The sequence below is a fragment of the Somniosus microcephalus genome, chromosome 5 (genome assembly GCF_052327205.1).
Source record: "Somniosus microcephalus isolate GS21.2 chromosome 5, FLI_Smic_1.0, whole genome shotgun sequence".
Lineage (NCBI taxonomy): Eukaryota > Metazoa > Chordata > Chondrichthyes > Squaliformes > Somniosidae > Somniosus > Somniosus microcephalus.
In genome coordinates, this window is record NC_140991.1 from 92,741,257 (window position 1) to 92,764,340 (window position 23,084).

The 23,084-nt window shown below is 46.4% G+C and overlaps 1 protein-coding gene across 1 annotated transcript in view; it reads left to right on the forward strand.

Moving 5' to 3' along the window:
* Positions 1-17,760, forward strand: part of LOC147117204 (zona pellucida-binding protein 2-like) — a 147,068-nt gene extending 129,308 nt beyond the window's left edge. Inside the window, exons 9-10 of the mRNA XM_085987991.1 lie at positions 13,704-13,776; positions 16,588-17,760. Coding sequence (XP_085844117.1) covers positions 13,704-13,776; positions 16,588-16,978 — 464 coding nt within the window. The 3' untranslated portion in view covers positions 16,979-17,760. The remainder of the gene's footprint in view (positions 1-13,703; positions 13,777-16,587) is intronic.
* Positions 17,761-23,084: the final 5,324 nt, after the last annotated feature.

A 23,084-nucleotide genomic window follows, 5' to 3' on the forward strand; every position in this document is an offset into this window, starting at 1 on the left:
ATGTCGTCATCCTTTTTGTCAGCCACAGTCAGTGCCTGTATGGAATGCCAATCCAGTTGTATTTTCCGGATCCATTCACGTCCCAGTAATGGTGGTCCTCCATCTTGCAATACATACAGGTCTAGTTTTGGTGTTTCCTTACCGTTATATATAACGGTCACCCTTTGGTGACGCTGCCAGTGTCCCTGACGACCATGTGTGCGGGAAATGCATCCAGCTGCAGCTACTTGTAGACCGCATTGCGGCGCTCGAGCTGTGGGTGGATGAATTTTGGAGCATGCGCGATGCTGAGAGGGTCGTGGATAGCACGTTTAGCAAGTTGTTCACGCCTCAGGGTAGGGCTGCACAGGGGGTGACCATCAGGCGGAGCAACAGAGGCAGGCAGGATGTGCAGGGAACCCCTGCGGACATCCCCCGTTCAAACAGGTATACCAAGTTGGATACTGTTGAGGGGGATGACTCACCAGGGGAAGGCAGCAGCAGCCAGCTTCCTGGCACCAGGGACGCTTCTGCTGCTCAGGAAGGGAGGAAAAAGAGTGGGAGAGCAATAGTGGTAGGGGATTCTATCGTAAGGGGAACAGATAGGCGTTTCTGTGGCCGCAAACGTGACTCCAGGATGGTTTGTTGCCTCCCTGGGGCCAGGGTCAGGGATGTCACTGAGCGGCTACAGGGCATTCTTAAGGGGGAGGGTGAGCAGGCAGAGGTCGTGGTCCACATTGGGACCAACGACATAGGAAGGAAGGGGGATGAGGTCCTGCATCAAGAATTTAGGGAGCTAGGTAACAGATTAAAGAGCAGGACCTCGAAGGTTGTAATCTCTGGATTACTCCCAGTGCCATGTGCTAGTGAGTATAGGAATGGGAGGATAGAGCAGATGAATGCGTGGCTAAAGAGTTGGTGTAGGGGGGAGGGTTTTACTTTCCTGGATCACTGGGCCTGCTTCTGGGAAAGGTGGGACTTGTACAAGTCGGACGGGTTGCACCTGAACCAGAGCGGGACAAATATCCTTGCGGGGAGGTTTGCTAGCACTGTTGGGGGGGGTTTAAACTAACTTGGCAGGGGGATGGGATACAGAGGGGAGCTGAAATAGGGGGTGATGTGCTGCCAATTATAGAGAAAAAAACAAGTCAGCTTGGTAGACAGGGCAAATATATAAGGGCAAGGCTGGATGGCATCTATTTTAATGCAAGGAGTCTTGCAAATAAGGTGGATGGACTGAAGGTGTTGATAAACACATGGGAGTATGATATTGTTGCTATCACGGAGACATGGTTGAGGGAGGGGCAAGACTGGCAGCTCAATATTCCGGGATACAGAATCTTCAGGCGAGACAGAGGGGGAAGTATAAGAGGAGGGGGTGTCGCAATATTAATTAAGGAGTCAATTACTGCAGTAAGGAGGGATGATATATCAGCAGGTTCCTCTAATGAGGCCATATGGGTGGAGCTTAAAAACGAAAAGGGGGCAAGCACTTTGCTGGGAGTGTACTATAGGCCTCCAAACAGTCAGGGGGAGATAGAGGAACAGATGTGTAGGCAAATCTCAGAGAAATGTGCAAATAATAGGGTAATAATAATGGGGGATTTCAACTTCCCCAATATTAACTGGGATAGTCAGAGTGTGAAAGGCTCAGAGGGTGTAGAATTCTTTAAGTGCATCCAGGAGAGCTTTTTGAGCCAGCATGTAGAAAGTCCTACAAGAGAGGGGGCGGTACTGGACCTAATTCTAGGGAATGTGGCCGGCCAAGTGGAAAAAGTGCTAGTAGGTGAGCACTTTGGTGACAGTGACCATAATATGGTAAGATTTAAGGTGGTCATGGAAAGGGACAGGGATGGGCCGGAAATAAAGGTTCTAAATTGGGGGAAGGCCGATTTTAATAGGATAAGGCAGGATCTGGCCAAAATGGACTGGGATCAGCTACTTGTAGGAAAATCCGCATCGGAGCAATGGGAGGCTTTCAGAAGGGAGATTGAGATCATACAATGGCAACATGTTCCCGTAAAGGTCAAGGGTGGTTCCAAAAACCACAGGGAACCTTGGATGTCAGGGGATATACGAGAATGGATTAGGAAAAAAAGGAGGGCTTTTGGCAGATACAAAAGGCTAAAGACGGAGGAAGCCCTAGAGGAGTACAAAAAGTGCAGGGGGATACTTAAAAAAGAAATTAGGAGATCAAGGAGGGGCCATGAAATAACACTGGTGAGCAAAATAAAGGAAAATCCTAAGATGTTTTATAAGTATATTAAGGGTAAGAGGATAACTAGGGAAAAAATAGGGCCCATTAGGGACAAAAGTGGCAATCTGTGTGTGGAGCCGGAAGATGTAGGAGGGGTTCTAAATGAATTTTTTGCATCTGTTTTCACTATGGAGAAGGACGATGTAGACATAGAAATAGGGCGGGGGGACTGTGATATGCTCGAACATATTAACATCAAGAGGGAGGAGGTATTGGCGGTTTTAGCTGGCCTAAAAATGGATAAACCCCAGGCCCGGATGAAATGTATCCCAGGCTGCTGTGTGAGGCAAAGGAAGAGATTGCGGGGGCTCTAACACATATATTCAGGACCTCTCTGGCCACAGGGGATGTGCCAGAGGACTGGAGAACCGCTAATGTAGTACCATTATTCAAGAAGGGTAGTAGGGAAAAACCGGGGAACTACAGGCCAGTGAGCCTAACATCAGTGGTAGGAAAATTATTGGAAAAAATTCTGAGGGACAAAATTTGTCTCCACTTGGAGAGGCAAGGATTAATCAGGGATAGTCAACATGGCTTTGTCAAGGGAAGATCATGTCTGACTAATTTGATTGAATTTTTTGAGGGGGTGACTAGGTGTGTGGATGAGGGTAACGCAGTGGATGTGGTATACATGGATTTCAGTAAGGCCTTCGATAAAGTCCCGCACAGGAGACTGGTCAAGAAGGTAAGAGCCCATGGAATCCAGGGTGCCTTGGCACATTGGATACAAAACTGGCTTAGTGGCAGAAGGCAGAGGGTGATGGTCGAAGGTTGTTTTTGTGACTGGAAGCCTGTGGCCAGTGGGGTACCACAGGGATCGATGCTGGGTCCCTTGCTGTTTGTGGTCTACATTAATGACTTGGATATGAATGTAAAGGGTATGATCAGTAAGTTCGCGGATGATACAAAAATTGGTAGGGTGGTAAATAGCGAGGAGGGTAGCCTCAGTCTGCAGGACGATATAGATGGGTTGGTCAGATGGGCGGAACAGTGGCAAATGGAATTTAACCCGGAAAAGTGTGAGGTGATGCACTTTGGGGGGACTAACAAGGCAAGGGAATACACAATGAATGGAAACACCCTCGGCAAGACGGAGGGTCAGAGGGATCTGGGTGTGCAAGTACACAGATCCCTGAAGGCGGCGGAACAGGTGGATAAGGTGGTAAAAAAGGCATATGGGATACTTGCCTTCATTAGCCGAGGCATTGAATATAAGAGCAAGGAGGTTATGATGGAGCTGTATAAAACACTGGTTAGGCCACAGCTGGAATACTGTGTGCAGTTCTGGTCGCCACACTACAGGAAGGATGTGATCGCGTTAGAGAGGGTGCAGAGGAGGTTCACCAGGATGTTACCAGGGCTGGAGCGCTTCAGCTATGAAGAGAGACTGGGCAGATTGGGTTTGTTTTCCTTGGAGCAGAGGAGGCTGAGGGGGGACATGATTGAGGTGTACAAAATTATGAGGGGCATAGATAGGATGGATGCTGAGGAGCTTTTTCCCTTAGTAGAGGGGTCAATAACTAGGGGGCATAGATTCAAGGTAAAGGGCGGGAGGTTTAGAGGGGATTTGAGAAAGAACTTTTTCACCCAGAGGGTGGTTGGAGTCTGGAACTCACTGCCTGAAAGGGTTGTGGAGGCAGGAACCCTCACAACATTTAAGAAGCATTTGGATGAGCACTTGAAATGCCATAGCATACAAGGCTACGGACCAAATGCTGGAATATGGGATTAGATTAGACAGGGCTTGATGGCCGGCGCGGACACGATGGGCCGAAGGGCCTCTATCCGTGCTGTATAACTCTATGACTCTATGACTCTATTTTTCCTTTGGGGTAGACTTTTTGCCCCGTGTACGTCTTCAAAATAATTTTTGTGTCTCTCAAGGGTATGTGTGAGAATAGCCGCTCGTAGTCCCGTCGGTTTATAACTGTTAGGGCTGATCCTGTGTCCAATTCCATCTTTACCTGGACTCCTGCTATCTTGAGAGTGACCCAAATGGTTCAGTGATCCTCTGTTGTGATCACATTATGTAGTTTCAGACAACTCAGTTCCCTGCTTTCGGAGTCGTTATCACTCTTTTGTTCGTCTGAACTATTCTCCGTTATCTTATATACCTTCTTGTACTTTCCTTTGGTCGGTTTCTTATTGCTGGTTTTCTTTCCCGACCTGCAGACTCGTGCTATGTGTCCTACTTTTCCACACTGTCTGCACACTTTGTCTTTGAACCAGCAATCATTCTGGTCGTGTGTTGTTCTGCCGCAGCGATAGCACTTCTCTGTTCCATATGACATTTCGTTTGTGCCATATTCTTGCGGTCTCTGTTGTATCTCTGCAGCGCCCCGTGCTGCTGCTTCATATGATACCGCAATGATGAAAGCCTTTTCCAGCGTAAGGTCCTTTTCAGATAAAAGCCGTTTCTGGGTTCCTTCACTTTGAAGCCCACACACAAACTTGTCCCTTAAGGTATCTGCCAGTCATGCTCCAAACTGGCAGTGTTTCGATAGTTTGTGCAGTTCTGTTAAATAATCAGCATTGCTTTCACCCTTATGCTGGTTCCGTTTGTGAAACTTGAATCTTTCTGCTATCAGCAGCGGTGTGGGGTTTAAATGTTCCTTTAGTATCGTTACTATGTCTTCAAAACTCTTTTCCATTGGCTTCGTTGGGGTTACTAGATTTCGTAATAAACCATACGTCTTTGCACCCATTAAATTTAACAATACCGACGCTTTCTTGTCATCTGACACCTCATTTGCCTTGCAGTACACCTCTATTCGTTCGACATATGTAGTCCAATCTTCGACTTCATTGTCAAATGCGGTGATACTGCCACTCTTCGGCATTTTGGGTGTGGTTTAAAATGGCGTCTCCCAATGGCTTAAAATGGCGTCTCCCGCGCTTTCCTTCCTCCCCCGCTGCTGCCGACGCCGCTCCCGGCGGTCCTCGTGGCACTGGCGGCGCCTCGCGGGTTTCTGCGCTTCTCTCTCTCCCTCTCTCCGACGCTGCTCGGCCCCTGAACACCGGCTGCGCCCTGTGCGCTCTGCCCTCTCTCTCTCTCCCCCGTCGACGCTGCTCGGCCCTTTGCTGTGCCGTTCGGTCGGGCTCTAGCCCGCCGCTGTCCGGGAAGGGTCTGCGCACTACCTGTTGCCAGCCCGTTTCGCTGGACCACCTCGACTGGAAAGCCAAGCCTGGCTCTCGACAGCCTCCCCCGCAATTCTCGAGTCTCTGCTGGATGACTGGGCGGTTGCCCGTGGTCGACGCCCGAGTCTCTGGCCTTGACCTCCAATCCACTGATCTCCAGGAACGAATCCCCGGGAGGTGATGCAGAGTTGCAGGTAGGTTCGAACCTGCCTCGTCGCCAATGTTACGTTCGTGTATAATCAGACACAGATTGCGGAGAACGGTACAAACGGTGTTTACTCAACGTGGCTCAGACTGCAACTGATCTGTACAGATTACTACTGAACGTTATATACAGGTGTGGTCACTGCCGGTACTACAGTATACATAAGCTGTAAAAAGTAGTTCCCCCCACCTTAAAGGTACATACATTACATTTACTACCCATGCTGAAATGATAATAAAACCTACAATAATACTGCACTCATTTTCTTTCAGATGTGATTTGCAAATCCTTGAAGCTAGTGCATGTTATAGCTCCATTATTGTTTACTAAGATTAATTGAGTCTTGCAAGGAAAATTAAGAGCAAGCACATAATTTAAATACATACAAAAGAGTTGTAATGGATCACAAGATTGAAAGCTGAAGTAACTCAGACAAATGTTTTCTTGGGGTACAGCCTGGATATAGTGGCCCAGTAATTCCGGTCCCAACGCGTGAGTACGCGTGATAACGCGTGGGCCCATTGGAAGTGCTGGATTTCAGCATGCACAGCGCATGCACGGGAAACTGGCATTTCCTCCAAGGGGTTCAGAGGTCCAATGCGTGTGCGCAGGACTCTGCGCGCACGCGTTGAACTTCCTTCTTTTTTACAGGTTTGCCCGTGTGTAAGGGCCTCAACTTTTTAGAAATGTAAAAAGGAGATGTAAGGACTTGATTCTTTAAGGTAAGTGGTCTATTATTTAAAATTATAAAAAAATTTCCACAACTTTATTGTTTTTAAGGACTTTACAGTAAGGTAAGTGTATTTTTAGACCCGATTTAAAAAAAAAAAAAAAAATTTTTAATTTGAATAATTGTTTAAAATAGTTTTTTAAAGTTATTTATAGTTCATTTAATTAGTGGGATGTTTTTTAAAATTTTATTTAAAGTTTAAGTAGTGTTTTGGGCGCCTGTAGTTTTCATGACTTTGACAGTTCTTACTATCAAACTCATGAATGAAGTTTTCCCTCCCCTGATTGGCTGCCCAGTGCTCACCTGATCCCAGCCGGCACATCGAACTAACTACGCCGCTGGATCAGGCAAGCACATCGCACCGACAGCTGAACTGGGCCAGTGACAGGAATTCCAAGCAGGCCCAGGCTTCAGCTGTCGGCGCGCCGGGTAAGTGCACATCGGGGGCTTGCACGTGCGGCAAGCCCCCGAACCTAATTTCTGGGCCAGTATTTATCCCACCAGGCAGGGTTAATCTCTACATCAGAATTCCATATATATATATATGTAGGAAAGTAGTAACTATCCAAATCATAAACAACCTGAGCAAGGTAATAATCTAATTACAATTCAACAGATTTTTTTTATATTAGATTCAGCTGAACACAATTAAATTCAAGCAAATTAGTACTGAACCATAAAACCCTGTTTATTTCCTACAATTAAAAAAAATGAAAACTTCTTCACTTCAAGTTTACTCTACATTAAAACCATCAGCATTTGAGTTAGGGTTAAAGAATAATCATGTCAGCCAGCAAGATTATTTGATTTACAACATGTATTGCATATATTTTTGGATGTCATAGGAAAGCATCTAAAAGAAGGTTGTTCAAAAGAAACAGAGCACTCTTTCTAATTCACTCTGGTGTATACATCAAAAGTATTGTGTAATCTTCTTGATGTTCACAAAATATCCACCTGTTTTCCATCAAGTAGAAAATAGGAAGTTGGGCAAATTTCTGCACAATTTTGAAATTTCCGATTTAGCTCTATCGTAGAGGGCAATCTAATTAAAACCGGAACTGTCGCTATCACCGAGCACCACAAAAGCCTCAGACTGCTACTTATTGGCTTGATTAATCTTATTTAATGGCCCATATTTTCCGATCCCTACGGGTGTGTACGAGCTGTGTACACACCCATAGGGACCTTGCAAGTGCTGGTTTCAGGCATGCGTTGAAAACCGGCCCTTCCGATCTGTCAAGAATCCTCTTGACAGATCGCACACCTGCCCTGGAGAAGGGCCTCTGCAGGTGGAGAGTTCCGCTTTCTGCAGAACCTCCACCCACTGAAATCCTTTACAAATCTTACACCTGGTAAAAGCAGGCCTGTTTTACCAGCATAAGGCCTAGAAATTCAGTTGGCTGCGCCAGCCGTTAGCACCTTAGGAGGAGTAGATCTCGAGCGCTAGGCACTTAGCGCACGGGCGCAGCGCGATCTGCGCCTCGCCCCAACTTCAGTAGACATTTAGCGCCGGTGCAAAGCCTTTGCGCGCGCTCAGCTGCGCGCGCAGATCATGACGTCATTTCCTCGTGCAACGCCCTTTGTGCGCCCCAAACCGGAACTTCAGTCGCGCCGCCCCATTGTGCGCGTGGCGGCCCTAACGACTGTGGAGTGGAACGGTGCACAGCCGGTGCGGGCCGCGGGGAGTGCAAATTAAAGGGCACTTCCCCTGCACTATAAAGGGCATCCATTTTGCAGCACTCACTCTTGTGAGACGGATTTTTGGAGAGAGACCAAGGTAGAGAGCTTACTGCTTTGGCCCAACACTAGGACAGGTATTTCTGGCTTCAGGCCACAGCTTTGCAATTCTCTTTGCCTTCATTGATATCTCATTGTTTGCCAGCATATTATGGGGGCTGTCAACGCTGGCTTTCACCATTACGTCCAAAGGGCTCACAGACAGCGTGAGAGAGTGGCAGCCCTGGCTAGACGCAGAGGGGGCAACAGGCGTCGGCAAGGGAGGCCTTACCCACTCAGGGTATACCTCCAGCAGTTCTCCTATGTCAACATGTCTGACGAGCAGTGTGTTAGGAGGCTGCGATTCAGAAGGGAGGTGGTCACAGAGATCTGCCAGCTGCTTCAGAGAGATCTGCAGCCACAGCTGAGGTGCAGGACGTCTCTGTCGGTGGCAGTGAAGGTGACGGTGGCTCTGAACTTCTATGCCACCGGCTCCTTCCAATCCGCTGCTGGGGACATTGCTAACATCTCCCAGTTCGCCGTGCATTGCTGCATCCGCCAGGTGACCAATGCCCTTTTCAGAAGGAGACGTCAATTCATCTCCTTCCCCATGACCGTGGAGAAGCAGCAGCAGCGTGCAATGGGATTTGCAAGAATAGCGGCCTTCCCCATGGTGCAGGGCGCCATTGACTGCACGCATGTGGCTTTGCGGGCACCTCTGGAGAATGCTGAGGATTACCGCAACCGGAAGGGCTACCATTCCCTCAACGTACAGCTGGTGTGTGACCACAGGCAGCGCATCCTAGCTGTCAATGCCTGCTTTCCAGGCAGCAGCCACGATGCCTTTATCCTGCGACAGACAACTGTGGCTGACATGTTCCAGGCACAGCCTCACCCAAGAGGATGGCTTATCGGGGACAAAGGCTATCCTTTGTGTACCTGGCTCATGACCCCACTCCGCGCGCCCAGGACCCCTACTGAAGAGGCATACAACGAGAGCATCATTGAACAAACAATTGGCGTCCTGAAGCAACGGTTCCGCTGCCTGGATCGTTCCAGCGGAGCTCTGCAGTATTCGCCCGAGCGAGTCTCCCATTTCGTGGTCATTTGCTGCATGCTGCACAACCTGGCTATCCGCAGGACTCAGGCACTGCCACCTCAGGTTGGAGCACCACCTCAGGAGGAGGAGGAGGAGGAGGACCAGCACAGGAGGGAGGCACAAGGTGCAAGGGCCACCCGTCGGCGGCTTATTGAACGTAGGTTCTAGGTCCCCTGTCAGGGAATGGCTTGTGCCAATGAAAGAACATGAATGCAGCCGCTCCGCAAGCCCTCAGCCGGTTAAGGCAACAAAAACTTCAAAGTTCAAACATGGACAATCTGAATAAAGAAAATTGTTTATTCCACAAACTCAGTGCCCTTCCCGCATGAAAAACAAAAACAGAAGAAACCCCCAAAAAACAGTCAGACACATTACTCGCTCCCACAACCTGGAGAGGATTAACAAAACAGTGCAACCAAAATGTCCGTCATCCTCGGCCTTCGTAAAAAAGAAACATCACATCCTCGGCCTTCAAAAAACAAACATCAAATTCTCGGCCTCAAAAAACAAACACAACTTGCCACACATTCTACTTTTTGGCCCGCGAGGGCGATGCCTTGGGCATCTTTGTGTGGCCCCTGGCCGCCCTGCTGCTCCTCCTCAAAGTGAGCCCAGTGGCTGCAGCAAGGCTGGGGGAAGGCTCCTGAGGGGCACATGGCGTGATGGCAGATGCCCTTGGGGATCGGCCTAGACAAGCTCTGGCCCTCGAGGGGCCGGCTGGTGACTGCTGCAGCTGTGGCTGGGCAGCATCAGTCTGTCCAGCAGCTCGTGGCAGCTCCACTGGGGGAGTGGCAGTGGCGGCTGCAGGAATGGGGGCAAGCTGGCTGATGGCAGGTGCTCGCTGGTCGCCTGAGACACTGGCACTCGCCCGGGCCAGCACGGCAGCATGCGCAGCAATCTGCTGAAGGACAGACCGCTGTGCTGCTGCAGCGCGGCGGGTGCCCTGGCGATGCCTGCCTGACGCAGCGAATGTGGCAGCAGTTAGTGCCCGTGTTGCCCTGGTCTGTGACCGCATCAGACCAGCCAGTGACTGGACGGCACCACTGATCATTTGGCTACTAGCTGCCTGAGCTGCCCCGACTTCCTGCAGACTCCTGTCCTGAGCTGCCCCGACTTCCTGCAGACTCCTGTCCTGAGCTGCCCCGACTTCCTGCAGACTCCTGTCCTGAGCTGCACCGACTTCCTCCAGACTCCTGTCCTGAGCTGCACCGAATTGCTGCAGACTCCTGTCCTGAGCTGCACCGAATTGCTGCAGACTCCTGGCCTGAGCTGCACCGAATTGCTGCAGACTCCTGGCCTGAGCTGCACCGAATTGCTGCAGACTCCTGGCCTGAGCTGCACCGACTTCCTCCAGACTTCTGGCCTGTGATGCCCCGAATTCCTTGACACTCTTAGCCAATGACTCTATGGCGTCAGGCATCTGTGCCACTACCCTCATGAGCTCCGTGTGCCTGCGCTCCGAGTCGACGGTCATTTCCTCGAGGAGGCGCACCTCCTCTGCGCTGACCATCGCCGGACTGGAGGCCGCACTCACCCTCTGGGGAGAAGGCCGCCGAGCTTCCCCACCCCTCCCGTGTTGCTGCAGGTGGCTGGGCCCAGGAACTGGACTCCCCTGCGACCCTTCCCCCAGGCTCCCCTCCAGGGAAGACGTGTCCCCTACATCGCCATGGGTTGGCGCGGCTGAAGGTGCCACTGATGGGCCGCCTTCCTCTTCCTCCTCCTCCTCCTCCTCTTCCGAGGGGCTGACACTGGCAGCTTCAGGGACCTCCTCCTCACCTGGCGCCTCACCATCTGAAAGCAGGAAGGCACAAGAGTAGCTTTAGAGTGAGGACCGGGCGTCAGCGAGGGAGGCATGAGTGGTGCCATTCACCGCATTGGTCGGACAGTGGCAAAGGATGTTGATCTGATGCGCAAGTGGAACGAGAGAGGTCCAAAAGGTCATGTCCTTACCATTGGTGCCCAGAACAGGGTCGGCATCTCCAGTGGCAACGGGGCCAATGACACGGACTCCCATGATGCGCTCCATGCGCTGGTCTAGGTCGGTGAGCTCCTGGTGCTGAGGCCCGCCTCCCCCGGTCGCAAGCTGGCTACGCTTGTTGTTAGCCAGCTTGGCCTGCAAGAGAAAGGATGGCCTCTAAGTACGGTGTGTAGCCCTGATCTTGTCTGCACAGCCTCCCATGGTGGAATAGCTTGGACAGTGTGTAAAGTGCAGAATGTGCAATTGATGGTCATGCCAGTCCCATAGCTGCTGGATGAGGGCTGGCCATTAGGGCTTTCAGGTCCCTTTGCCCATAATGTGAGGTGCACATGCAAGGATGAGGAGGACACTGGAAAGGGTACTCACCCTGACAATCCTAGTGAGGTCATTAAACTTCTTCCTGCATTGTACAGGAGTCCTGCCAACCACACTGTTGGATGTCACCCTGTTGGAGACATCCCTCCAGGCTTTGCGGAAGACGCTGGTCATCGGCTTCTTGCCACTGTCTGGAAACAAAATATGGCGTCTTCGCTCCACAGCGCGAACCAGCAGCCTCAGGTCAGCTTCAGTAAAGCGCTGCGCTCTTTCCCGGGCCTTCTGCATCGTCCTGGTCGCTAAATAGGTGCAGCAGCAGTGCTCAGGCCTAGCTGGAGGGCTGCAGTGTCCAGGGCGTGGCAGCCAAACAACTCGACCCTTCCCCCTTTAAGAGATGGCCGGCGCCAGCGTGTCTGCCGTCAATCAAGAAATGACCGCACCTGCGCTGCGCCCGGCCTCGGCGGTATCGCACAGCACCGCCGGCTTAGCGCCTAAAGATAGTCGTGCATCGCCAGTTTTAGCGCTGCAGCAACCTCTTAGGGCGATGCTACTGAATATTGGCGAAGTGGCCTCGACTTTGCGGCGGGCGCAAACTTTAGCGGCCGCCCGACTTTACCGCCCCAAAAGTGGCTATACTGAATTTCTAGCCCTAAGAGTTTTAAAAAGTTTTTTAAAACATTTTCACTCATTTATAATTTAAAAATACTTTTAAAAAGGTAAGTTTATTTTTAACCCTGTAAAAAACTTTATTTTTTTTTTTCAAAAAATTTAATTAAAAAAAAAATATTAAATTTAATGTAATTTTAACTAATTTTTAAAACGTGATTTTTTCAAAAAATGTATTTAATGGCCCAGAACTTCGGGTCTCCATGGGTGAGTACGCACGGGGTACTCACCCGTAAGCCCAATGGAAATGCCGGTTTCCTGCATGAACTGCGCATGCGCGGGAAACCGGCACTTCCGTTCCCCTGAACGAAGGGGTTCAGCGTTCGAACGCGTGCGCAGGAGAGGCTGCGCATGCGCATCGAACTTACGTTTTTTTTGCAGGTTTTCCCGGGAGGGTAAGTCTTCAGAAGTTACACATATAAAAAGCAGTCGCAAGGCCTGCGTTTTACAAGGTAAGTGGTGAATTAGTGGTGGCATAGTGGTTAGCACTGTTGCCTCACAGCGCCAGGGGCCTGGGTTCGAATCCAGCCTCGGGTGACTGTCTGTGTGGAGTTTGCACATTCTCCCCGTGCTTGCGTGGGTTTCCTCCGGGTGCTCCAGTTTCCTCCCACAGTCCAAAGATGTGCGGGTTAGGTTGATTGGCTATGAAAAATTGACCCTTAGTGTTAGGGGGATTAAATACATGGGGTTACGGGGATAGGGTGGGATATGTGTTGGTGTAGGGGTTACGGGGATCGGGTGGGATATGTGTCGGTGCAGGCTCAATGGGCCGAAATGGCCTCTATCTGCACTGTGGGGTTTCTGTGATTTCTGTGAAAACATTTTTTTCCACAGGTTTATTATTTTTAAATACTTTAAAGAAAGGTAAGTTTATTTTTAGCCCCGTTAGAAAATAAAATTATTTTTTTTCAAAATTTAAATTATTGTTTAAAACAGTTATTTCATGTAATTTATAGTTTATTTAAAAAATGTGATTTAAAAAAAAATTTATTTGAAGATTTAGTGATGTTTTGGGGCTCGTAGTATTTATAAGTTTTGACAGCCCTTCCTGTCAAACTTATGAATGAAGCATTCCCTGCTCCGATTGGCTCTCCATGGCCCACGTGATCCCAGGGGACGCATCGAACTAACTGCGCCCCTGGGATATGCAAGCACTGCGTGCCGGCAGTTGGAGCAGGCCCAGGATCGGAATTCCACGTGGGTCCACAGCTCAATGGCCAGCACGCTAGGTAAGTGCAGGTCGGGGGCCCCCGACCCGAATTTCTGGGCCAATGTTTTGATGTGTTTTTTTGAAGTGATCTCCATTTATACTTTTGATGGGTCTAAACTGAGAGACCTGTCAAAAGTATGAAGGGGGATTCCCTTCTTTCATTGGTTCCCCATGGCCCACGTGATCCCAGGGACGCTTGCGAACCGCCTGCGCCCCTGGGATACCTGGACCCTGCGCATTTCATAATGGAGAGGCCCAGGAACGGAAATGTCCGGACCTCCGGAGCCCTCAGGTAAGGGAGTAGATTTTTTCCAGCTCGGAGTCCTCCGCATGCAGGAAGCCTCCGATCGTAAAATACGGGCCAATATTTTGTACTTTTTAACTCAAACCATCTTTATGACTCCTAGGGATCATGTACCCATGGATATTACCGGTGGCCTCTTCAGTAGGAACTTGCATCTTTTTCATAACACTTTGGATGTAAGTATCAATCATTACTGATATTGCTGAATTAATTTTTTTGCCATTAGGCCACCACCAATGCTGCTTTAAAACTGCTCTCTATAACTGCTCACTAGGAGTTGCAGAAGAACAGACAGACTGATTGTTTTGCTGATGTCTCCTACATATTTGTGGGAAAGCCAGACATCCGCTCAGCATATCCATGCAATGATCCAGCTGATTTTAACACATCATCCTGTGATTCCTCATGTTGATGCTGCACATAGCAAAAGTGTAGACCATTCAGCCCCTCGAGCCTGTTCCACCATTCAATGAGATCATGGCTGATCTGTACCCTAACTCCATTTACCCACCTTAGTTCCACATCCCTTAATACCTTTGGCTCACATCGATGTCTCTTTTTAATTTTAAGCTCCCGTCTGCACTACTTATTATGCCATCATCTTTGTGCGTTGGCAGACTTGGATATATAGCTCTCTATTGTGTTATCTAAGTCATGAAAAGTTGAAGCCCCAGCACAGTCACTTCCTTCCAATTTGAGTACATACCCATTATCCCTACTCTCTGTCTTCTACCGCCTAATCAATCTCCTAAGCAGGTCAATGATTTGCCTTCAATTACATGAGCTTTAATTTTAGCTAACAGTCTCATGTGGAAACTTATCGAATGCATTCGAGGAGACTGTCATCCTATCGTCCAATGATATCAAAAACAACACCCAGTTACAGAATTATTTGAAAAGGGAGATTGAAAGACAAAAAGGTAATAACACAAAGGATTAAAAAGTAAAACTACTCACCTTTTTGTAGATAGCACCTTCAGAAGTGGCCAAAAGACTACAAAAGAAAACTGTTAAATGAATAATGATTTTGCCAAATCATTTTATTCACTTAACTGTTCTATTGTCCGTTTTAACTGTCATATCAACATTTCCGGTTATTGAGGTGTTGTTTTCGGAGTATAAATTTTGCCAGTTAATAGCGAATTCCGGATATTTAGGTGCCGTTTAAACAAGAGTTTCCTTGTACTGTAAAAACAGTCACATTTGTTATGGATAACGGAGAATATTAATGTAATTTTCTTCATTACAATATACACAATACAGTGCCGCACCACAAATCTTTTATTAAAAAAAGGCTGTGGTGCACCAAACTGTTTAGCAATTTAACTCTGGAAATCTGAGAAACTTTGATCCCATTCAGCATTGCAATTACTTTCACCTTATCAACAAGAGAAAGAATCTTCTTTAGAGGGGGCATTCCATTATTTATAGAGACAGTTTCTGCCAACAATAGCAAAATACTGCGGATGCTGGAAATCTGAAATAGAAACAGGAAATGCTGGAAACGCTCAGTGGGTCAGGCAGCATCCGTGGAGAGAGAAACAGAGTTAAAATGTTTCAGATCGATGACCTTTCATCAGAAAGGGTTTGTACGCTGCTCAAACTTGGGTAAGTTATAAGCCTCACAAAGCTTGAGCACCTAGCGCCATAGATGGCACCAATGTGGGTGTCAGGGTTCCTTATATCACTGGCCTTCGTGAACCAAAAGGGCTTCCATTCAATTAATGTTCAGGTGGTGCCTGACCATAGAAACATCATTATGCATGTGAATACCTATTGTCCAGACAGCAGCCGTGAGTCCTTCATTGCATAGCAATTCACATGCTTGCATTAATCAGAAGTTCACAAAGACCGGGTTGGCGGCTGCTGTGAGACCAGTGTTATCCTCTGCAGCCATGGCTGCTGACCCCACTGAGAAAACCATGAACAGCTGTAGAACAGAAATAGAACGAGGCACTTGGTTCAACATAGCTCCTCACCAATTTGAAAGCAAAGTAGCTGCATGCCAATCCTCCACATGCTCCCCTTCACTTCACCCGGTGCTCTCTCTATTTTGTTATTTAAATGCCCCAAATTACTTGGATCTGTGATGGAGCTTGCACCAGGTGAAGCATGTGACATAGTCTGCTGTGAAGTGCAGTCCCTGACTGCTGCCAGCTGCCATCACCTCATCTTGGGAAGAGAAAAATTAAGATGTGTTACAAGAGTTTGGTGAGATGTCAAAGTATTGTGTCAAGCTACTGTTTTGCAATGTATACCTCTGTGTTACTGAGCATTAATGTAATAATGAGACTAATAAAAGGAGAATGAATGCTCAGCAGTAGTAACATACCTCCAAACTCTCTCTCCCCAGCTCCCTCAACAGACTCTGAGCCAAAAATGCTTAGCGCCATCTCCTCAAATCTTGACAGTCCTTTTACATTGGAGGTCTAGCACATGGGGTTTGAGGCTCAGCTCTGGATCAAACAGTTTTATGTATCTTAATTCTCAAGTAGTTCTAGTATTTTTTTTTTAGCTTGGAAGCGTTTATCTTTTTTCTATTTTATTATGTTTTAATTCTTCCCTACCCCATAATTGTATTTGTTCCATCCTGCCAAGGCCCTCACTTCCATCATAACATCCTTCAACTGGAATTGTGATCTGGTCACAGACCTCCATAACTAGTACTAATTACCAGTCATTAGTACACAAATATCTTTGTTGCTGACTGAGGCAGACAGTATTAGTTGTTCCCTCCTCCTGAGGTAGGACAGTTCAGAACTGGAAAACTGTGGTAGATGGATTTATGTTATTAGCAACACCACCCCCCTCTCTGCCCCCCCCCGCCCCCCGGCCACTTGCACCAACAAAACCTCATAGTGAGCAATATCACAAGAGATGTGTTAGTTACTCATACATTTATTTAAGAAGGGAGTAGGAGATTTTCAGGATTAGCTGTCTCATACATTGCACTGTGATCTTTACAGACATTTATGTGCATTTTACAGAATATGCCGAAAGTATTGCAAGACACCAATGAAGGGAAAATATGTTCAGGTGAAAGAGGGAGAAGTGAAAGAACAGGTGAAAACACTGGCAAATATTATTAGAAGTGTTGATCTACTGGAACAGAAAAGCAAGTTAAGACCATCTGAATTTATTGTTAGGCATTCCCCAAAACACAGAGTGGGATTCTCAGATGACCAATGCATTGGTCTACTTAGTGATACTGACACTGAAACATGTAAGACTTTTGGCTCTTTACGATCTGGTGAAACCACATGCCCAGAGAGCAGCTTCGAGGAATGCAGATCTCCGTACACATCAGATGAAACTTGCTTTATCTCAAGGAGTTCAACTCCACAAAAACTAGCAACTACCCTCAGGCATGGAAGGTAGTGGTTCTCAGTGCTCATTTATTTTGTGCAAAAATCTATGTAGATGTGAAGTCTCACAGTGTTAATCTGTAAATCGCAGGCTGTGCTGCACATTGTCCTTCTTTGAGAGTGTTGTTACTGTAGATAATGCTGAAAGAAAAAAACTTCTATTTAAGATTGAAATTAGTATCATCTTAAAGTATTTACTTAAAGACTTTAATTCATCACTATTTAACAAAATAGTTTACATTTTATACATATGGAAACATAAGCATGGGAATAAAGTTCCTATGCTCTGGCATAGCAACTTTTTTTTAATGTAATAACATTACTGTTGATGAGGAGATCCCCAATTGGTTAATTAGCATAATTTAAATATCGGGGGTCTTCCCTTAAGATTAAAATATGGACTTTTGAGTATTCTCAAGAACTTAAGACATTCTCACTGAACAAGTCACTTTTAATTTTTGAGCCTGTTTTTCCATCTCAAGTTTATAAAACCACCTTTTTTTTTCAAACCAAAAATGTCTCCCTTTTGAAATGAATGGAAATGTAATAGCCTAAACCATTATAGTTAGTGCTTCAAATGTGTTTTATTATATAATTCCCTCAGAATTTCTGAAGCAAAACTATCAACACTGACTTCAATTCAACTGAATTTTCCAAGCCTATTAAAATATCTCATCAAGTATCATATATTATATAACTCTATTCTGCTTGATTGCTTCTCCAAACATATTTGTATGATTTTATGTACAGTGAAAATAATAGGGATGGAAACAATATGATGCTATTTTCAGCATAAGCCTAAATAAAATCAAAACTGAAAAATATTTAGCATATTGCATGCATATTTGAGAACAGATCATGCTAACTAAAATGATATATAACTGAATTGGGCTTGAAAAGTTTAAAGTTTGCAATCTGGATACCAATTACACAGTGCCACATGACAAGGACAAACTACTGTTTCTAACCATAACCATATCTAGAGTATTTCTACCACCCATAAAACATAGCTCGTTCATGTTAAATGGATTTCTGAATAAGACTTTTTGTTTTACAAGCCTCACCAAGTTCAACAATAAGTCTTGCTCACACGTCTATGGCTTAAGAACTGTCCTGTTCTTCCCTTGGTGGTGGACAGAGTGATGGTATTGCTGTAAAACCGCCATGAGAAATAACGCGCTTTAGAAGAGACATCCTATGGTAACATCCTGTAGCCTTGCTTTCAGATTGTTTCTAAATATGTTTTTTCATCAGCAAAATCCAATATGCCACCCTTAAATCAGTTATTTTCATATGCAATTTTACACAGAACTAGCTGTTTGTAAACAGTTAAGTATTGTAAATGGAGAGACCATACCTGGATTAGGGCATATACTTAACTAGATATCAAAAGTTTTTTTATATTACAAAGTTTTAATAGGTGTATATATCTCAGTTATAAATGCTTTTTAGTATGGAATGTTACTCCTTATATACAGGTCAATGCAGGTTATTGACATTCCTCAGAGACAATAGCTTCTGTTAAGTCTGTGTGTTATATTGCGAATTACTACACAGACCACAAGAGTAAACTTTAACAGGTCTTTACTAGTTGAAGGTCAGGGCGGAACTGCCCAATAAATCATTACACAGCACTTATATACCGGTGTGGTCACCACCGGTATTACAGTATACAGCAGCCAAGATAAAGTAGTGCAACTCTTAAAATAGTTCTCTTAAAGGTGGAACGGTTCTCTTAAAGGTGGAACGGTTACATACACTACAATCCTCCCTTTTTAGCTTAACAGTATATAGTTCCCATTAAACATAACATCATAACATATATACACAACTTCATGTAAAAACAGTTCACAGATTCAGTCTCTGAGGCGGCGCCTCCTGCGCCTCCTGACTCGGTCCGGATAACGCCTCGGTGGTGTGGTAGGTTTTCGTTGCTGGGGTGACTCATCTAATAGTCCTTCACTGGACTTAACAGCTTGAATTTTCGTAACTTCAGAACCAGCATTGTTGACTTCTAAAGGCTCGAGTACCTTAGGAAGTTTTTCTGCTTCCAGACTGATTTGGCTCAGATCGGAGGGACCACGTGCGTGATCTGGTAGGGGTGATAATGGTTCAGATGAGTCATCATCTTCATCATCATGGGACAACTCACATGAATATACTAGATTGCTGTCCTCCTCAGTATCTACGTCCTCCAAATGTTTTATTATTTCAATTTTTGGAGCTTCAGCTGTGAGTGTGGCTGTGGTCTGTGCATTACTTGATTTGTAGCTATATTCACCAGAGTCTTTGGGTGTGAGGTTTGTAATGGTGAGTTCTATCACCTTCTTATTTTGTTTAAATTTGTATCGGTCAGAAGATTCGATTAAGCTCTGGTCTTTGTACCATCTGACCATCTTGGGAGTAGGTGTAAACTCACAGCTCAAAGTAGCAGGATGCTTCTCTTCCCCTGTAATGTTCTGTAGTTCTTTGACTACCTTTGACGGAGGCTCTTTAATAGTCAGCCTCGCCTCAGATTTTGATTTCCCTGCAATAAACTGCAGCAAGCCGGTCATCTTACAAGTTGTTTTTTTTTTCAGAGTGAGACGATGAATAGTGCCACGATGCTCAATGTCCACATCTTCAGAAGCATGAAGAATTTCCCCATTTAGTATCCATTTTGGAGGCTTCACGTCAGCAACTGAAAGCTCACACTCAAGAATGGCGTCACTTGGCTCTGTCACTTCCACATCACATATGGGTTTAATGATGGCAATTGATTGCTCTTCTACATATAACTTTGCTGGGCTTTGGTCATCTATGGCATCGCACATGTAGTTGCCTTCATCTTCAAAAGCGACATTATTAATAACGAGCTTCCTGTACACATCTTCACTCACAATCTCATATTTATTACTGGGATGAATCTCTTTGTCTTTGTAATACCACTTGACAGCAGCATTTGGCCTGGAAACCTTGCATTCGAAAATGACACGATGTTTCTCCATGCCACTCTTCTCTCTTAAGGGTTTCACAATTTTAACTGGCAATTCTTTAATTCGAAGCAAAGCTCTGGAAGTAGTGCTTTCGGCAACAAACTTGATCTCTGCAGCATCTTCAGTTTTTGCCTCTGCCACCAATTCCCTGAGTGGCTTATTACTGCTGACACTGCTCACAAAAGGGTGCTCTTTCTTCTTAGCTTTCAACTGATCGATGAATTTGACATATTCCCTTTCTTGCTCAGCTTTGATTCGTTTGGCCTCATCGCGCAGACGGTTTGTGTGTTCCTGTTCCATTTTCTCAATCCGCTGCTTCTGCTGTCTTTCCAGATTCTCCCACTCAGTGTCAAAGAACTTTTTCTTTGCATTCATCTCTTGCTCAAAACGGCGAATCATTTGTTCTAATTGCTGTTGTAGTTTGAAATTGAGTTGAGTTCGAGCCCGGCGTTCCTCGGAAATGTGCATGTCTGTAGACTGGACAGACTCAGAATTCTCTGTCAAACTATGTTGTTGTTGTTCAGTGGAATTCTGTTCTGATACTTTGTTCTCTTCTGAAGCATTTATGCACTCCTTCGTTTTTCCATCATTAGACTGCAAGTCCATTTTAGACTTGTCTTTTGCACATGGGCTGGTCTTACCATCATCAGTTCCAGAGTCTGAGCTGATTATCTTCACCGAGTTCTCACTCTCTGCCTTGTCACTGTCACTGCTGCATATGCCCTCATCCAATATTCTGGACAATCGTGCAGGTTTGACATCTTTTCTTTTTCCGGAATCTACCGTCATTGCTTTTAGGGAGTGCCAGTCCATATTTATTTTCCTGATCCACTCCCGTCCCAGGAGTGGTGGACCTCCCTCAGGTAGTACATATAAGTCCATTCCTTTGTGTTCTTTGCCCTTGTGTCTCACCTTGACTTTTATCTTTCCGATGGGGTATACTCTTTGCCCCGGGTATGTCTTTAATACTATCTCCGTATTCCGTAGGGGAATATGTGTGAATAACTTTTTGTAATCTTGCTTATTCATGACCGTCAACGCCGATCCGGTGTCCAATTCCATCTTCACGTGGACTCCTGCTATCTGCAGTGTGACCCAGATAGTTTGTCGGTCAGCTTCCTTACTCACGTTGTGAATTCTCAGACTACCCAGTTCCTTGCTGTTGGAGTCTGAATCCGAATTCTGTTCATCCGAACTCTTCTCAGCCACCTTATGTACCTTTCTGCACTTTTCCTGTGGTGACTTTTTGTTGCTGGTCTTCTTTCCTGACCGGCATACTTTAGCTATGTGACCAAGCTTGCCACATTTTCTACGTTCCTGGTTTTTAAACCAGCATTGGTTCTGATCGTGTGTTGTCTTCCCACAACGATAACATTTCATTGTACCCAAAGCCATTTGATCTACACTGAGTACCGCTGCCTTCAGCTGCATTTCTGCGGTGCCTCTCGCTGCGGCTTCGTGCGATGCTGCAATAGTGACAGCCTTATCAAGTGTAAGATCATTCTCTTCAAGCAACCGCTTTTGTGTTCCTTCTTTCGACAATCCACACACGAATTTGTCTCTCAGTGCCTCTGTCAGGCTTTCCCCAAACTGACAGTATTTCGCTAGCTTGCGCAGTTCAATTAAATACTCCGCGTTGCTTTCCTCTTTCAGTTGCGTTCTCGCATAAAATTTAAATCGTTCCGCTAACATCAGCGGTGTGGGGTTCAAATGATTCTTCAGGACAGCAACAATATTAGAGAAAGTCTGATCCGCCGGTTTAGCTGGTGACAGAAGATGCTTCAATAGCCCGTATGTCTTCGCACCCATTGAGTTTAGTAAGGTTAGTGCTTTATCTTCATCTGATATTTTATTTGCCTTACAATATATCTCTATGCGTTCTACATACGTGGCCCAATCTTCAACATCGGGATCGAAATCGTTGATGTTACCACGCTTAGGCATCCTCGCGATCTTCTTGAGAAACAAAAGAATTATTTTTATTTTTTTACAAAATGGCGGTTTCCCGCCCTTGTCTTCTTCCCCCGCTGGCTGTAATGGCGATTGCCGTATTGCTGCGTTCGCCCTCCCCAGCGGTTTTCAAATCTTGCCTCCCAGCCCCTCTTGCAGTCTGGTCCTTTCCCCCCCCCCGGCTGCGGCTGAGTTCTCCGCGGTTTTTAAAAAAAAATTCTCCCGCGCTTACGCTGTCCCGGTCGCTGCGCCTCGCGGCCTCGGTAGCTGCCCGGCCTTTTTCACTGGTCGTGGTCGAGCTCTCTCTCGACGCTGTTGCGTCTCCCAGCCCGCTTGTAGCCCGGTCTCTCACACCGGCTGCGTTTGCCCCCGCTTGTAGCCCGGTCTCTCACACCGGCTGCGTTTGCATTCACCGCGGCTTCCGTGCTTTACGCTGCCCCAGTCTCAGCGCCTCTGGCCCCGACTTCTGTCCGGCTCTTTTCCCCGGCCGTGGTCGAGTTCTCCGCCCTTATATTCTCCGTTTTTCCCTCCCCTACTTCACAGTCAACGTTGCCGACTGGCTTCTCGTCGCTGATCGGCTTACCCACCACCGTGATAGAAGGGATGATCACTGCCTGTTGCTGATGGAAGGCTTCGTGTCAGAATTCTTCCTTCGCTCTGCAGACTCGAGTCTTCTCTCAGCCTCTTCTCGACGCCCGTTAAACTGCCTTGGATGTATCTCTGCCGCAGGGTAAGATCGTACTCGTCGCCACTGTTAAGTCTGTGTGTTATATTGCGAATTACTACACAGACCACAAGAGTAAACTTTAACAGGTCTTTACTAGTTGAAGGTCAGGGCGGAACTGCCCAATAAATCATTACACAGCACTTATATACCGGTGTGGTCACCACCGGTATTACAGTATACAGCAGCCAAGATAAAGTAGTGCAACTCTTAAAATAGTTCTCTTAAAGGTGGAACGGTTCTCTTAAAGGTGGAACGGTTACATACACTACAGCTTCTTTAATAGTTGATATTTTATTAAAGGAATTCTATAATTTCACAGACTTTGGTTTTCTCTTTCAATATTAGCAGCTTAGATTTATGTTGTTTTTTTTATAAAGTTGGGGGGAGGGGAGCTACTGTTATAGATCAGAGGACAACTTATAGCTAGCTCTAATACCATATTCACAGAGTCATGTGGTAATTTAGTT